At 39.6% G+C, this 18726-nt stretch overlaps 1 protein-coding gene across 1 annotated transcript; it reads left to right on the top strand.

Annotated features, from left to right (window-relative positions):
* The first annotated feature begins 14788 nt into the window (after positions 1-14788).
* Positions 14789-17569, top strand: LOC105923171. Its single transcript, XM_036136850.1, has 6 exons — positions 14789-14932; positions 15019-15164; positions 15315-15376; positions 15478-15591; positions 15907-16005; positions 17322-17569. The coding sequence occupies exons 1-6, from the start codon at positions 14813-14815 to the stop codon at positions 17507-17509; spliced, it is 729 nt and encodes a 242-aa protein (XP_035992743.1). The 5' UTR covers positions 14789-14812; the 3' UTR covers positions 17510-17569.
* The last annotated feature ends 1157 nt before the right edge of the window (positions 17570-18726 follow it).

Raw genomic sequence — 18726 nt, 5'->3', positions numbered from 1 at the left:
TCTGGCATGTCCAAATCAAATGTATTTAATAATCAAATGTCATATTAATTATTACATTAGTGTTCATTATCAGTGTCATATTCCATATGCTAAGGTTTCTAATGTGTTAAATCTGTTAAATCTGCAGGACCAATAATGACTAGTAGTGGGAGTTTACATCAAATATATGGGTGTAGTTTTTCTTAGTCAAATGGCTGTCATCAGGCCTTCCTACTTACATGACTAAATAAGGAACTTTTTCCCCCCTAACATGAATAAATTCAATCTCATCAAACTTACACTTACCCCTAACTCTTTGAACCTGTCTGAAAGTCCCTCCCTCTCTTCATCCAGCTCTCTTCTCTATTGCTTTGCCTAATAATACTAACATGAAACATTTCATAAGCTCTTCAAAGTTGAAAGTTTGGATCAACCTGGCTTTGTCATTTTTCTTTTTCTTTCAACCATTTTTACAGAGGTAGTTGGCTAATAAAGAACACACACACACACACACAACTTACAACACACGTTTTACAGAGAAGGGTCAGCTCTTACAACACTCTACGAGCAAAGAAAGGCAACAGCGAAAATTCCAGTTTCTCCTAGTGAAAACAAGTGCCACCTCTGCTGCTGCTGGAGTACAAAAGGAAGAACATGGCGAGAAGGCAGGCAACATCACCCAAGATCACTGAAGCCAGTGAACGCGATGGAAGGTGATGTTTTTTACCTGATCCGCTGGGATTCTCAGCTTCTGCTGGAGAAACTCACGGATTGCCAGCTCGGGATCCTCCTCCTGCTGCTCCGGGATGCCTGCAAAGACGAGCTTATTGCTCATACTTCGCGACTGTATGTCCAGAATGGATTCTTTCATCTTCTTATTTTCGCTGGACAGCTGCATCATCCCCTCGGTGATGAGCTCTGTAACTTTCTCCCTCAGCGCCTCGTTCTCCGCGGCAACAGCAGTTAGCTGGGCTTGGCTAAATTCCACCGACTCCCTGAGGGCCTGAAACTCTTTATGGAGGACCTCTACCAAAGCGAGGCGAGCGTCCAGACTGGTAAGCTTCTTGTCAATGGATCCCAGGACGTCGCTGTAGCTTCTGTCGGGAGACAGAGTAGAAGTTGAAGCGTCAGTAGAGCTAGACCGGGTTTGTTTGAGTGAAGGTGTGTTTGTGGCTGCGGGATTTTTTGATTTTCCCATTACAATGTTATCAAAACAATCGTCCAGGTAGCTCTCCAGGCTCGTCAAGGTCTCTTCGTCCAGTTGGTTCCCTTGTGCAAAATAAGACAATTGTTAATATTTAAACTTTACTTTGTTTGATTTTCAGTTATTGGTTAGTACTTAATTTTGAAATACATGTATGCCGCCATTTTACTTACGCACAGCTCACAGCTCTCGCGAGATCTCAGCCGCTCATCAGCCTTCCAGCACTTTTCTAGCTGGACCTCACTCAGTAAGGCTGTGGACCATCATATTGCTCAATGTTTCTCCAAACTCTTGAAGAGTCATAAGTGTGTTGGATGGCATGTGTGTAAGAATGGCCTGTTGGTTGCTGAAAAAATCATCATAAAGTGTGTCCAAGAAAAAATTTACTCTGAAGAAATAGCAGGCATTAAAACGAAACAGAACCTTCCCAAAAGCAGCACTCCTTACAAACTTGGACCTACTCTGGATATTGAAGGAATGTTAGGAATTGGCGAGAGGCATTAGCCAAGGACAACTTCAAAGTTGTGAAGCTCATCCACTAATTATGCTGAGTCGTAACCACATAGCGAGCTTGCTTGTTTGTCATCATCATCAGGGTGTTAAGCATCAGGTAGGCATTTTACTGAAGGTTGAATTTGTAACAATGGTCTCTGGATTGTTGAAGGAAAGCGGCTCATGAGCAGCATTATCCACAAGTGTGTTACATGCAGGAAACTAGGAGAAAAACAAATGCCAGATCTACCCAGGGTGACCCTACATACTCAATGTCAGGATCCCCGAGCTGGGGACTTAATTAGTTGATTTCCTCTGCACTGTATTCCCTGTGTTGCCGCTGCCCTGAGTTCTGTTCCCAAGCATCCTGTAAGTCTTCTTTTGATTAAAATGTCTTTTTGCACCATGCATTGTCCTCCGCCTCATTGTCCCTAGGTCCTCGTGGCAAAATCATGACACTCTTTTGTGGGCATTGGCATTTTGGGCCATGGGAGGTGGTGACATGTTGTACCAGGTGTGAAACAATGATGTCTTCAAGCTTTATAAATGCACTCCTTAGAGTTTTCTCAATTAGAGAAACCAGCTTTACTGGAGCATGCAAAGAGCTGAAAATGACCCCACACATGAGAGCACAGAAGATTACCTTCTTCAACAAAAATGCTTGGGGTTTTTAAACCACCTCACTCTCCATATAAGGTTGGTATTTGGGAGTGCATGATTGGGGTTGTAAGAAAGATTTTAGATTCTATGCTCCTATGCGGCACATGAAGTTCTAACCACGTTCATGCCAGAGGTGAGTGCCATTGTAGATGTTAGGCCATTAATCCCAATTTCTACTGACCCAGAGGCTCCTTTCAATATGACAGCTTCTATATTGCTGACTCAGAAAACTGGTGTTCCCCCTCCTCCTGTAAGTGAGTTCTCAAGAGTGGATCTGACCACAAATCAGTTGAAACAAGTTCAAGCCTTAGCAGATACCTTATGGTCCAGGACTAGGTGATGGCGTGAATGTTTGAGCATGCTACAGCGTCGGCACAAGTGGCAATCTCAGAAACCCAATCTCAAAGAAGAAGATATAGTTCTGATGAAGGACAATCAGACCAAAAGGAATCAGTGGCCTATAGGAATTACTGTAAAGGTTATTCCCAGCAAAGATGGCCTAGTCAGAAAAGTTGAAGTTAAGGTGACACAAAACCAGACAGCAAAACTGTTTTCTAGACCTATTTTTCAGGAAGTCTTGCTGTTTTTGAGGACGTAGTGCTGAGGACGTCAGCACCACAAAAAACATCATCACCTCAGCTAACCAATGACCCTGGATGACGGAGGACACTCAGAGGACGGAACTCAGCCTTTAAGTCTGGTGACAAGGAGGCACTGAGGACAGCAAGAGCCAACTTGAACCGTGTCATCAGGTTAGCGAAGCGGAACCACAGTCAGAAAATCCAGGATCTTTTCCACGACGCCAGCAACACCTGGGGCATGTGGCAAGGCATACGGGCAATCACTGAATACAGCAGGCTGGACCAAGCCACAGTGGCAGTATGCTTCAAGTCTGCCTCCATCATTCCGGTGCCGAAGAAACCTCAAGTCACCTGTTTTAATGACTACAGGCCTGTTGCAGTGACTCCCATCATGATTAAGTGCTTTGAAAGGCTGGTAAAGAACACATCATCTCCAGACTCACCCCAACATTCGCCCCATTCCAGTTTGCCTACTGGCGGAACCACTCCACTGAGGACGCCATCTCCTCCGCTCTTGAGCCTGGCACACCTGGAGGAGAAGAAAACCCATGTGCAGATGCTGTTCCTGACTCCTTTTTCCACCATTATTTTTGGACATAAACAGCGGTTGAACATTCTCTGCACACTGTTCTTGCACAGTGTTTTTCTCCTGTACTGTTAAATCTGATCACCGCTGCACTTTATATTGTATTGTAATGCTGCCTGATTCCACCTGAAACCCCATTACACTGTTGTAAGCTGTATGCAATGAAATTTCGTTCAGTATGCGCTCTGTACATACAAAATGACAATAAAGTTGTCTAAGTCTAAGTCTAAGTCTTTTCTCAGATTGACAATGTAAAGTGACATATTACCATTATTCCAGGTGGGGAGTGTCATGGAATGGATGTATTATAGTTGTTTTGCAATGTTACCACAACCTAGTGGTATGTAAGGGAAATGTGTTTCTGTAAAGGAAGTGACATAATAGTGATGTGGTGAAAGGAACACAGACATATATACATATACGCCTAATTGGTGCGCAGGTTTACACTTCGATGTCACTGCCATATTGCATGTGGCAGAAAGTAGTGAATGTCTATGTTCCCTGTATATATGTTTTAAGTATTTAGATAGAAAGATATAAATGGGGCTTATATATACTTGTAAATATATATATATATATATATATATATATATAAAGAGAGAGAGAGAAAATGTGTTATAAATACATAGATCAAATGGTTAAATCTAAACATTGTGGTCTTCATTATTTCATAAAACAGTGTGAACCTTTTAAGATCTGGTATAGACACAGATTAGCAACAGACCTTTTTGGGGGAGTATTGAAGAAATAAAATTACTAATATGAGAAAAAAGTCATAGGAGAATACAATAACAAAAGATAAAAGTGGTAATAGTACGAGACAAATGTCATATTATGAGAATCAAGGGGGAATTTCCAGAATAGTCACAGTTTACAGAACTATTTTAGTCCTGGAGTAATAGGGCGAGGTTGGATTCTTTTAATTATTTTTATTCTTTACTAGAATAAAGTCAGAAGAAAGAAGCCAAATGGATACGAAAATAAACTCGGAATATTACAAAAATAAAAATATTACGAATATAAAGTATATTCGGAGATTAAAGTCCCTCTGATACTGTTCAAGTGGCTGAGTTTAACAGCAGATTTGCCACATTAAACATGACGAACGCTCTGACTCATCCGCAGCATAGGCAGACCCCAAAAAGCTACAATCACACAAAATCATTTCAAACCTGCTCTTAAAGTCTACAATATCGGCTTCATATGTAAGCTCTTATGCATTGAAAATGTATCAGCAGGTTCTGGCACTATTTTGAGTTAATTCATTTGAATGCAGGTGCCCAGTTTTATGCCATGTTAATAGAGCAATGTTATTCTCACAAAGTGTTAACAGGACAGTTTTTGCTGTCTCTTAAAAGGGTCTCTTTAATTGTATATCCAGTGTTTTGTATTTCAAAGTAACATATGATGTACTTTTTTTTTTTTACAACTAATAACTTTCATTGAATCATGCCAAACAGAGCAAACAGCCTGTTTCTTGGACGATGAGGTGATGGGAAATAGAGAATGTTAAGCTGGCTGTAAAGCTGAAATATGTTGCTTGCAACAAACATTAGTGAGGACAGCATACCCTGTTTCTTAACTTTTATTTCTTAAAGACTTTTCAAAAAATAAGACAATTTTAAAATCTGAATGGGCATAACATACCTCAAAGTAAATGTGAAATCAATCAGATCAGATTATTGGTCACTTGTATTTAAATGTTGAAAATGTATTTATCATTACCTTCCATTCAGTCACTACTTTGTGGTGGTCCTCCACAGAGTTTCATAACAGTACTTCAGGAAGGGCCTCTTAAGAAAGTGCTCTTCATTGCAGTTCAGTTGCTTGAACTAGGCTGCAATGAACTGTTCATCTCTTTCCATCCCGTCCAGCCAGGTTCAAAGTCACTTAAATCTCCTTTATTCTTAAGCACGTCAACATGCATCAATGCAGTGAGTTTCTGCCATGGGTATGCCTGATTCACATTTAAATATCCCAAGGTATGACTATTTGGAAACAAGTTTTTGAAGAGTTGTACCTGATAAAACAAGCTAGGAAGTTTTACTGCAAAACCTTTGGCTTTAATCAAAGCAACTGTTACCTTCAGTATAGTTCAATAATATAGACAGTTCAATGAACTGTCATGTTTTTTAGATTAATGGTGGACTATGTGACACTAACCGTGTTATTGCGGACACTAACCTCTTGTTTAAACAATGCACAAACGGGAAACTTTTATTTGCTGACCTTCTTGTGCACCCTCCACCGCCCCACCGTTGTCTCCACCTCCTTCCCAGAACAAGACAACAAACAGCGTCATTTATCGACTACACACACCACAATCTCTCCAACCTCACTACCCACTGGGTATATATAACCTCTCTCCTGGAATTCTCTTCTCTGACAACAGTGAAACCTAAGTCTCTTTTTAATCATTTTTACAAATTATCAAACGCTTCCTCATATAATAAATACCCACCTCTCCTCTTCAGTTCCATTGGACTTGTCAGAAATGGCAGACCCACATATTTTAGGCTGCTATTTAAGTACAATTTCTAGCCATTGCATTAAACATATCTGTTATGAAGCCTACATTTACAAAGTGACTACCTGAGAGCCTAAATTTACAGGTGCTTTATTGAGTGATAACTGTATGATAAACCAGAGACTCTGACCCCATGCCATATAATATGATGACACAAAAAAACAGTCCAGTAATCAGAAATATTACCAGTCAATCATTCGGAAATAACTCAGCTCCTGTTGTTCAGTCCTCGGTGTGTAAGGTCTCTTTCAACATCCATGTAAAAAAAAAACCTCTCACGATCAGTTCGGTATTCCCAGCGTATTTTTCGACATTATTCCATATTTTCATACATCGCCAGTATCGCACCCCACTCCTTCGCTGCCCCCCTCCCTACCTACGGCGACGTGGAGGGTGAAGGTCATTGTAGCTGGATAGCTGAGAGCATATTCCACATTACGCTTACGGAGAATTTGTCTCACCTCCTCTTATTTTTTGTACTTCTGTATCTCTTGAGCATAATCTTGGAAGAAAAAAATCCTTGTGCCATTCTAGATGAGTTGCTTCTTCTTTCTTGCCGCGATTAACACAGCAGCCTTGGCCTTGTCCCGTAGGAACCGGACAATGATATGTCCTGTTCTGGCGTTGTCTCCAGGTCGGGGGCCGACCAGGTGAATCCTGTCAATTTCATACCGGTCGTCAACATCAATATTTTGTGCCTCCCATAGCAGTTTTTTGATAAAGCCATCCCAATCGCGGCCCTCCTACAAAATGTTTTGCCTAACAGTTTGGGAGAAGCCTTCCAAAACTGTTATTTTCTCCTTCAGTATGCAATTATGTCTCTCTAGATCGTACACCACCAGGGCCTTTTTTTTCTCCTCACCTCAAGCTTTGATATTCTGGACTCTGCCTCTGTAATTCTGTAGCCCAGGCTTTTCGCCCTTTCGTTCACAGCGTCTACTTCTCTTTTAACACCCGATACTTCGAAAGCTAGGGTCTCGAGGATATTCTTGATACCCTGCTGTTCAGTCACCACGTTTGTGGCATCTTGCAGAGATGAGTCCGCCATCTTAGACGGGACCTCTGTTCCCTCTGTGTTTTTGCTGCTTTGATTTTGAGAGGTGTTGCGGGTAAAATAATGGCTTTCCACTGACACATTTCCTTGGGGGCGTTGTTTCGTCACCGGTATACACATGCTTGCAAATTGTATTTATGAACAAATGGGGAAAATAGCTAAGTCGGCTCGGCCGCTTCTCCTAACCAGCCATCTTGGGCGTGTCACCACCAGAAGGCCTGCAAGTCTTTTCTCAATCATTTTTACAAATTATCAAACGCTACCTCATATAATAAATACCTACCTCTTTATTTCAGTTCCATCGAACTTGTCAGAAGTGGCAGAGTCCCGCTTTATAATGAAGAGTATGGTGCTTTCTATATGAACTGTGACGTGAGATGTTAGATGACCTGAGTTTATCAAATGGCTTTAAGGGGTAATTTCATTTGAGCTAAGAATTATGACCATTTTCAAAATAGGTTTGAGCAATGTGGACTTTAAATTCTATCACAACATATTGTGGCTCTGTTGTGATGATGATACAAGGGATGATAAAAGACTATTTGAGTTTTTTAGCTTCTTGCAGTCTTTTTCAGGTAACTGTGTGGCTGTGGCTGTACGTCAATTATTGCCTAATAAGCACTAATCCTGTCCTAAAAAAAAAAATTCTAAATGTAACATACACTCACACATACACTCACCGGTCACTTTATTACCTTGCTGGTCCGGGTTAAGAAGTGTGATTTTTTTTATTTTTTTATTACCAAACTGCTTACAGTAACTGTATTTAATTATATATTTTTTAAATAATAATTGGGTGTTATCTTAAGTGGGCTGTTCTGAGGCATAAAACTCCAGGGCTGAAACTGAGTCCCTGCTGGAAACACTGGGACATAATTGAGTCATAGGCTCTGTAACCCTACTGTAACATGTCGATATTAATTTATTTATCCATTTCTATTATTGTTTTTTATTTTTTCCTCTCACAAGTTTCTTATTTTTATATGTTATCAGATTTTTTAATTTTAATCTATTTTTTCCTGTGTTATTGTAATTTTATTGTTTATGTTGGGAATGTTGTTTGGTTGTTATTGTGTATGTACAATTCAAAATCTAATAAGGAAAATTTGAATAATAACAAAAGGGTCTCTTTAATTGTATGCCTAGGGTTTTGTATTTCAAAGTCACTTTTTGTGTACTTTGTATGCCTTTTTTTTTTTTACGACTAATAAATTTCCCTTTTATTGAATCATGCCAAACACAGCAAACAGCCTGTTTCTTGGACAGTGAGTTGCAGGGAAATAAAAAATGTTAAGCTGGCTGTATAGCTGAAATATGTTGCCTGCAACAAACATTAGGGAGGACAGCATACACTGTTTTTTAACTTTTATCTGTTAAAGACTTTTCAAAAAATAAGACAAATTTAAAATCTCAATGGGCAGAACATACGTCAAAGTAAAGATGAAATCAATCAGATCAGATTATTGGTCACTTGTATTTAAATGTTTAAAATGTATTTATCATTACCTTCCATTCAGTCACTACTTTGTGGTGGTCCTCCACAGGGTTTCATAACAGTACTTCAGGAAGGGCCTCTTAAGAAAGTGCTCTTCAAGCAACTGAACTACAATGAACTGTCCATCTCTTTCTATCCAGCCAGGTTCAAAGTCACTTAAATCTCCATCATTCTTAAGCACGTCAAAATGCATAAATGCAGTGAGTTGCTGCCACGGGTATGCCTGATTCACATTTAAATATCCCAAGGTATGAATATTTAGAAACAAGCTATTGAGAGTACCTGATAAAACACGCTAGGAAGTTTATTCTTGACACAAAACCTTTGGCTTTAATTAAAGCAACTGTTACCTTCAGCATAGTTCACTAAACTGAACTGTCCTGTTTTTGACATTAATGGTGGACTATTTGAAGCTAACCATTAACACATTAACCTCTTGTTTAAACACTGCACAACCGGGAAAGTTTTATTTGCTGACCTTCTTGTGCACCCTCCACTGCCCCACCGTTGTCTCCACCTCCTTCCCGGAACAGTGAAATGGTGAAACATAAGTCTTTTCTCAATCATATTTTACAAATTATCAAACGCTACCTCATATAATAAATACCTACCTCTTCATTTCAGTTCCATCGGACTTATCAGAAGTGGCAGAGTCCCGCTTTTTTTAGGCCGCTGTTCAGTCATGACACTGTAGAGTGGATCACATACACGTAGCTGCCAGTGTACTCGGTCAGAGGTGTTTGAAAATTGTAGAAAGAGCAAAGTTGGAGTGGTGGAGAAAGCTAGAATTGAAGAGGAAAGCTCTAAAAACAGACGCTGCAAAATTTGCGAATATTGGCAGCTTTTCATGTAAAATTAGCTAACAGTCTGAAACGTCAAAGATGAACAATGAAATAAGTTAGGAAAGATGTTGAACTTTGCCTGCCAACCTCCCTACAAGTTAGTTACCAAGTGTGATGTTTGTTTGTGATGTAGTGGCGCATAATATAATGATATATAATCTAAATAACAGTATGATGCAGCGTTTCATGACTGGGAATTTTAACCTTGTAGCCCCTCAGAGCCAGAAGCGAAGTACCAGCCATGGGCCCACAAGTCCTGAGTGGGCAGGTAGGATTGTTCATTAAGTGAATATCAGAATAAATATAATGAAGAGAGCTGCACAGTGGTTCAGTGGTAGTGCTGTTGCCTTGCAGCAACAAGGTCCTGGGTTTGAGTCCCTCCTTGGTTCTTTCTGCATGTTCTCTCCAGGTACTCCAACTTCCTCCCACAGTCCAAATAGTCCGTGGGCCAGAATCTGTAGGATGACTTTTCTTATGAACTGTCTGGGGGCAACTTTCTTGCACTTGGATAAGTTGCTACACATAGTAGTGATCTCAAAACACCAATGTTCCCACGTTTTCACTTGCACATTAACAAGTTATAGCCGATAAAAAATCTAAACTGTTGTGCTCCGGTCCAAGAGGTCATGTGATTCGAGATTTGCTGCTCAGGCAATCAGATCGCTTTATTATCAGCTGTGCAAATTCAACCAGTTTATCATCGCTGCACCTGTAAGATGGTGTATGTATCTGTTTCCAGACAAAGAAAGCCCAATAATACTGTCATGATTTGGCTTGAATGAACCCGGACACAGCACGCACACACAGAGCAGTTTTTGAGAGTTTATTGCAAAGGATGGATGGTGGATGACAAGATTCAATTCAATTAAATTTTATTTATATAGCGCCAATTCATGAAACATGTCATCTCAAGGCACTTTCCAAAGTCAAATTCAATTAGTTTATACAGATTGGGTCAGATTATACAGATTGGTCAAAAATTTCCTATGTAAGGTGAACCAGTTGATTGCATCAAAGTCCTGACAAGCAGCATTTACTCCTGAAGAAGCGTAGAGCCACAGGGAGAGTCGTCTGCATTGTCCATGGCTTTGCCGATATCCCTCATACTGAGCAAGCATGAAGCGACAGTGGAAAGAAAAACTCCTGATTAACAGGAAGGAAAAACCTCCAGCAGAACCGGGCTCAGTATGAACGGTTATCTGCCTCGGCCGACTGGGGGTTACAGAAGACAGAGCAGAGACACAACAAGAGAGACAAAAAAGCACAGAAGCACACATTGATCCAGTAATCTGTTCTACATTGGATGGTAATAGCAGGTGAGCTGTCTTCTCTGGATGATGTCTCAGCTAACAGAACGCCAGACCAGATGTACCTACTATGAAGAAAAAAAAAGAGAGAGAACAAAATGTTATAAGAAGAAAAGATGACAAGCAATGCATAATTGAAGAACAGTAGAACTCAATAGAGTGAGAAAAATAGACCCTAATGTCCTCCATTAGCCTAAGCCTATAGAAGCATAACTATAGAGGTAGCTCAGGGTAACATAAGCCACTGTAACTATAAGCTTTGTCAAAAAGGAAAGTTTTAAGATTAGTCTTAAAAGTAGACAGGGTGTCTGCCTCACGGACCAAAACTGGGAGTTGGTTCCACAGGTGAGGAGCCTGATAGCTAAAGGATCTGCCTCCCATTCTACTTTTAGAGACTCTAGGAACCCCCAGCAGACCTGCAGCCTGAGAGCAAAGTGCTCTATTAGGAACATACGGGGTAATCAGAGCTCTGATATATGATGGAGCTTGATAATTAAGGGCTTTATACGTTAGAAGAAGAATTTTAAATTATATTCTTGATTTAACAGGAAGCCAATGAAGGGAAGCTAAAATAGGAGAAATATGATCCCTCTTGTTGATTTTCATCAGAACTCTTGCTGCAGCATTTTTGGATCAGCTGAAGACTTTAAACTGCATTTTGTGGACTTCCTGATAGTAAAGAATTACAATAGTCCAGTCCCTAGCATGGACTAGTGCATGCACTAGTCCATGCATTTGAAGTAACAAATGCATGGACTAGTTTTTCAGCATCGCTCCTGGACAGAATGTTTCTAATTTTGGCAATATTCCTGAGGTGAAAAAAGGAAACTCTGGAAACCTGCTTAATATGAGATTTAAACGACATGTCTTGGTCAAAAATAACACCAAGATTTTTTACTTTATCACCAGAGGCCAAGTTAATGCCATCCAGATTAAGTGATTGATTAAGAACTTTATTTTTTGAGGACTCTGGCCCAAAGATTACAACTTCTGTCTTGTCAGAATTTAAATGCAGAAAATTTAAAGTCATCCAGCTTTTGATGTCATCAAGACATGACTGCAGTCGAAGTAACTGATTGGATTCATCAGGATTTATGGACAAATATAACTAAGTGTCATCAGCATAACAGTGGAAATTAATCCTATGCTGTCTGATAATTTTGCCAATCGGAAGCATATATATAGTAAAGAGAATTGGTCCAAGGACTGAACCCTGTGGTACTCCACAAGTGACCCTAGAGTTTGAAGAAGGTTTAATATTAACATGAACAACTGGAATCTGTCTGACAGATAGGATTTAAACCAGCCTAATGCTTTCCCCTTAAACCCTGCAGTATGCTCAAGTCTTTGTAGGAGAATATTTTGATCAACTGTATCAAATGCAGCACTAAGATCTAATAGGACAAGTACAGATACAAGTCCATTATCTGAGGCCATTAGATTATCATTAGTGACCTTCACCAGAGCTGTTTCAGTGCTATGATGAGCTCTGAAGCCTGACTGAAACTCCTCAAGTAGGTCATTACTTTGTAAATGTTCACATAGTTGATTAGCAACTACTTTCTCAAGAATTTTAGATAAGAAAAGAAGATTAGATATAGGTCTGAAATTTATGAACTCTTCTTGATCAAGAGATGGTTTCTTAAGTAAAGGTTTAATAACAACTACTTTAAAAGCCTGCGGTACATATCCAATTAATAAGGATAGATTAATCATGTCCAAAATAGGGCAACTGATCAGTGGGAATACCTCCTTAAACAACTTGGTTGGGATTGGGTCTAACATACAGGTAGAAGGTTTAGATGAAGCTAAAATTTTAGATAGCTTAGAAAGCTCTACTTCTTCTAAACAGTTCAGACACTGCCCAGGTTCTAAAGATTCCTCCAACGCTGCCTCATTTACTGAGGATGAGGTAATCATGTTTAGGAGGATGCAAGTTTTTTTTTTTTAATGGAATCGATTTTATTTATGAAGAATCCCATAAAAATCATTACTACTAAGAGCTAAGGGAATGGATGGATCAACGGAGCAGTGACTCTGAGTAAGTTTGGCAACTGTACTGAAGAGAAATCTAGGATTATTTTTATTCTCCTCAATTAATGATGAAAGATATGCTGCTCTAACTCTGCGGAGGGTCTTGTTATACAACAATAGACTGTCCCTCCAGATTAGGTAGGATTCCTCTTGGTGTGTAGAGCGCCATTTTCTCTCCAATTTCCTAACATTGTTCTTCAAGGAACGCAGCTCTAAATTAAACCAGGGAGCCAGCTTCCTGTGAATTATCAGCTTCTTTTTCAAGGGAGCTACATTGTCTAATGCAGAACGCAATGACAAAGTCACATCGTTAACAAAGACATCTATTTGTGAATGGGAAGAAACAACATTGCTGCTATCTGCAGGGTATTTCTGCAATACTGACGATATTTAAAGGGGGACAGACTCTTTAAAGTTTGATGCAGCATTGTCCGATAAAGAACTACTATAATGGAACCCTCTTTTGGGGGTGGAGAACTCAGTTAGATTAAATTCAAATGTTATTAAAAATGATCAGATAGGACAGGGTTGTGAGGAAATATTGTTAATTTCTCACAATCAATGCCATATATCAGCACAAGGTCTAAAGTATGTAATCAAGAGTACGTCGGTTTATGCACGTTTTGAGCAAAACCAATTGAATCTAGGATCGTTTTAAAGGCTACACTAAGGTTATCTCTTTCTTCTTCAGCATGAATATTGAAATCCCCCACTATATTTAACCTTGTCAGTGTTTATCACCAAATCAGATTCCTAGAAGGAAGAGCTGCACCATCCAAAGTGGGATGGATGCCGTCTCTCCGGATCAGACCAAGTTTTCCCCATAAAGTTCACCAGTTATCAATAAAGCCCACAACGTTTTCAGGACACCACCTAGACAACCAGCGGTTGAATTATGACGTGCGGCTAAACATGTCATCACTGGTCAGATCAGACAGGGGACCAGAGAAAATTATGGAGTCCGACAATGTTTTAGCAAACTCACACACCGAAGCAACACCAACTTTAGTGACCTCCGATCGGCGTGCCCGGGTGTCATTCCTGCCAGCGTGAATAACAATTTTACTGTATTTACGCTTATCCTTAGCCAGCAGTTTCAGGTAGGATTCTATGTCACCCGTTCTGGCCCCTGGCAGGCATTTAACTATGGTCCATGGTGTCTCTAGTGCCACATTTCTGACTATTAAACTGCAAATCACCAGGATCGGCTTCTCAGCGGATGCGTCGCTGAGTGGGGAAAACTTGTTAGAAATGCAGACGGGTTGGTTGTGACCTGGGGCTGAAATCTAGAGCTATGCTTCCTGCGAACCGTCATGATAATGATGGCTGAGGACAGGAGTTTGACAGGGGTAGTGTTGGTTTGACTAAAGACGAGCCATCGACCAGGAGCAAACTGAAGGGAGCTTATGTAGGGAGGCTGGCAGGTGGAGTGAGTTCAGACTGATTAGGGTCTAACAGGTGTGATTAATTTCTAAGGGAGTGGAGGGTGAGCTGAGTGACATGACGAGGAACTGGAAAAAAAACAGAGAAAAAGCCAGACCAAAACTAAACCATGACAAATACCATTTTAGTACTGACCTTTGAACAAGAAATGTCGGAGCTCACCTTAACTTTACGTAAAAATTAACATTTCTCATTCTTTTGTCAATCTAAATTTATATAAATGCAGGTGTGATTAAAATGGAAAATCAACCGAATAAAATACAATTTGAGATGCATCTCATTGGTGGGTTGTGCTATTTTTTGAACAGGCTCGAGGGCACCACATGTGGTCCTTGGTGGACCACATGTGGTGCCGGTTGCAGCAAAAGCCCTCCAACAACTTATTCTTCTGTCACACATTAATCTCAATCAATTTTCACATATTTTTAAAAAACATTTATACTTCATGAAAGTATATCCTAAGTTATTGTTTGCCTCAAGTTGACATTTTCTTATCTATTCCAGAACTAATGTAAACAGCTGACGCCCCTGTTAGTACACATGGGCTGAACCTTGGGTTTTAAAATTGCCCCTGTAAAGCCTGGACAGACTCAGTCCACGAGCCAGCCATGATGGAGTGCATTCATGTAGCCGTTGTCCTGTTCAGTCTTCTGTCTCTTGGACAGTCAGCTCCTGCGACCAACTGTGATATTCTCACCCAACCAATTCAACTTAGTGGGAGGGATCAGGTAAGACGCGTTTCACGTCTACTAATTGTAACCTGCTTAGTCCCCATGTGATTTATAAAAACAATCCCAAATGTGATGTTTTCCAGCTCCTTGGAAGATGGAATTACATGGCAGAGAGCACAGACTTGCCCGGATACACTGAGCTGTCAAAGATGTTCACCGCGACGGTCTGGAGGAATCTCACTGCTGCTGCTGAGGAGAATGTCATCACAAGTATTCAATACCAAAAAATGTAATTTAAACCTTCAGCTTCAGGATTGTGTCTTTGTTTCATGTGTTATTACAAAAAACAAACATAATTGTATCGAAATGCAAAACTAAATTTTTGATATGCCTAAAAGACAACGCAGGTGGAAATTATTAATGTTTGCTTTTGCTAAAGGTTTGGCCTGTGCTACACTTATTCATACAACATGACCCTGGAAAACAATGCTCTTGTTTTAGGTGGGTTGTAACAATTACTGAGTGATTACCAGAGCTAACATCTTTGGATTTCATGTTCAGTGCAGGAAAATATATTTTTAAATGTGTAATTCTTTTTTCAGTGCATCCCTACCCCCCGACTACTTTCCACCTTAATACGGGCTGCCCTGACTGCATGGTTGTGTACTCCAACTACACAATTGGCAAAAGCTCATTCAGGAGTCTGCAGCTTCTGAGTAAGAAAAAAAAAAACATTTAATTCTTATTCATTGTCACAGCTCAAATAATGTCTGAACACATTCACTATTCTGCTCTGCTCATTCAGTAATAATAGTTTTTTTTAAAGATTTGTTGCATAACAAAGAAAAATTACATTTTAGGATGAAAACATAGAATAATATCAAGATATCTGCTTTTGAAAATGTTCGCCCTTTACTTATAGTTTACAAGACAACAATAGCGTAACATTGCAATAAGATAAGGACAGCTAGGGCCCTGGATAAGCTTGGTATTTGGACAATAATACATTGCTTACTTGTTCTGTTTCTCAGGTAGGAGATCACAGGTTTCTGCTGCTGAACTAGAAGAGTATAAGAAACAGGCAGAGTGTTTGAACTTACCTGGAGCTGTCATCATGGACGTAGAAAAAGGTAAACTCATCATCTGCCTGCACAGATTCCAAGGTCTTGATAATTTTGTGCATCTGTCAGTGTAATCTCTCAGGTTGTAGATGAGTCATTATAGTAACTTTTCCACTTAATGTTGTTGGGCTTAAATATGAATCTCTGCAACGTTTGCGAGTTCAATTCCAATCAACTAAAACAAAGTGCAAGCAAGGTAAACTTTATGGTAATAAATAGGGCTGGGCGAGATGGCCTAAAATCAATATTGTGATATATTGAGCAGTTCACCTCGATAACAATAAATGGACGATGAAACTACTGATAACAACGTACAGTCAGACTAATGTACGGGACCATTGTGCGACTGAACCAGAGATCAGATGTTGCTGCAACGTATTTAACAGCTACTCCTCTTCTTCCTGGAGTTGCTCTACAGCCGCCACCGCTTCAACATTTAAAATTTCCTCCATTTCCTCCATTTCCTCAACCTCCCCCTCTCTTTCTCTTCTTATTTAAGACTGGATGGTGTGGAGTCACGTGATTATTATTATATTATAATGATATAGACTACACACATAGTGCAGTGTCTTAAAGGGACAGGAGCGTAGCCTACCTTTACCTATAAGAAACAACTTTTTCTTAAAAAAATTTAAACCGCCAATACTGACATGGACAAAGATGACGTTGGTTATTGTCATAACTTTCACTGTCTGTAAATTTTTGGTTTATTGCCTAGGTCTAGTAATAAGAAATCTTTTTAAAAACTTAAACTTGCTACCCTTGTGCAACACCTCCCCAACCTTTCTAGGCGTCGCAACCTCTGCTTTAGACTGATGGTCCTCTCTTACATGTGAGGACCAGTTTTGACTGTCACCAATAAACTTGTTAATCCACTACGCGAAGGGCCTGAAAAGACCATTATATTGACTATTTAAACGTGCCTTAGTTTATGATAACACAATGATGGTTTGAATTTGGGAAACCTTTACAGTACATGAAAAAAAACAGCAAAACAGAGAAATCCTAGTTTTCAAAAAACGAAACAAAAACAAAAAAACATTATAAATATGTCTTATTCATATATGTCTTCCTAACTACATTACTTATATGGCTAATTTAATATGAGATCACTAGGGATTTCATCTTAATGTTTCTAAATAGACACATTGCAATAGGTATTTCCTGATTGGGTTTTGTTTTAAAAGTTTGTTTGTGATGCTATTCATGCAAGAACTGACACTACATTGGTGGGTCCTGAATCACTGAGCAGGAGGTCATGAGATGATTTATGTAATCGATAAGTTTCAAGAATGAATTACATTCAATGTTCACTCTTCACTCAGGTTTTTGCCCAGATCCATCTCTCTCCAAAGACACAAAGATCACCGATCTGACCAGCATCTTCAGTACCATGGGCTCTGATGATATGGACCTAATGGATAAGATTTTAAGGAAGGTCAAAGAGTCAAGCTTTTTTTCTGACGCTTTTTCAAAGTTCTCCAACACTGTAACCGCTATGTTTGAAAATTAACATGACTGGGAGGCTCATTTTGCTGTATTAAAAATGGAAAATAAAACTTGGCATTGTTTTTGTCTTCTGTCACATTTATTTTCTTATTCTTGCTAAAATGGGGAGGTTGTGGGTCAATGAGCGAAAGGGGGGGGGGGGTACTAAATAACCAGACCTCTTCATTAATTTTGCGCTAAAATGTGGATTTATTTATTTAAATTTAGATAAATACATTTATTGACTGTTATTCAACATTGCATGCAGCCCCACACCCAGGCCGGGAGACTGGTTGATCTTTCAGTAATTGAAAACACAAGTTAAGAGAACACTCCTTCCAAGGAACTGGTGTGCTCAGCTGGTTCTCCTTAAGGTTATGTGTTACCACACCTGCTATTCCTGCTCTACACTAACGAGCATCAGAGTCAGTTGCAAATCATGGTTCATCATTAAATTTGCAGATGACTGTAATAGCTTAGCCTTTTGCAAGGAGGTGGGTAAATAACTCATACTTGCATCTCAATGTTTCTAAAACAAAAGAGCTGCTGATTTATTTCCATATGAATCAGCCTACAATTAGAAAAACACTCATTAATGGTACAGCTGTTGATAATAGTATTTGGGTACTATCCTAGACAATGCTGTGCGATCAAGCCATAAGGAAAAATCAAAATGAGTTGGAAACAACATGGAGCAGGACACTTTTACAGGCACCAGGGTCTTCCTCTCACAGTAGGGGATGACTGTATAAAACCAAACTCCCACAGCCAATCGTCCTCATTCCCGCTGTTTCATTGGACAGGCATTGGGGAGCAAACTCTCGTCCTCCTCTGCAGAGCAGAGGATCTGACTGGGTTCTGAGAACTGCTGACTGGATCGAAGATTAGTCTAACTTCTGTCTAACTTCTGCATAACCAAACGCCGGAGTAAAGAATCTATCCATTTCAAAACCAGCATTGAATTTCTTTCTCTGCTGTTTGATTATGAAGATTAATATTAATTATAATTGGCAATTAAATTCAATAATATATCATTCAAAATCAAAGGATAGCCATAACGAAATTTAATTGAAATGGTTGTGATCAAGGGCTACAAGCCTGTAATGATTAGCACTACCAATTGGTTTATTAATTGGCAGTTATGAACTTATTTATACCGGAAAGGTGTTATTTAACCAGTTGTTTACTAGTTAGACTTGTCCAGCAAACGTTGATCATTTTAATTGTAACTGCAATTGGACT

The sequence above is a fragment of the Fundulus heteroclitus genome, chromosome 5, assembly GCF_011125445.2.
Source record: "Fundulus heteroclitus isolate FHET01 chromosome 5, MU-UCD_Fhet_4.1, whole genome shotgun sequence".
In the NCBI taxonomy this organism is placed as follows: Eukaryota; Metazoa; Chordata; class Actinopteri; order Cyprinodontiformes; family Fundulidae; genus Fundulus; species Fundulus heteroclitus.
Note: the sequence above shows the minus strand (reverse complement) of the source record. Positions and strands in the feature narration are given on the sequence as shown.

Excerpts from the sequence above, each read along its gene's own strand:
- LOC105923171 (XM_036136850.1), top strand. The coding sequence starts at position 14,813 with ATGATGGAGTGCATTCATGTAGCCGTTGTCCTGTTCAGTCTTCTGTCT. Across the intron at positions 15,592-15,906 it reads CAGGAGTCTGCAGCTTCTGA|GTAGGAGATCACAGGTTTCT; the intron begins GTAAGAAAAAAA and ends TCTGTTTCTCAG. Across the intron at positions 16,006-17,321 it reads CATCATGGACGTAGAAAAAG|GTTTTTGCCCAGATCCATCT; the intron begins GTAAACTCATCA and ends CTCTTCACTCAG.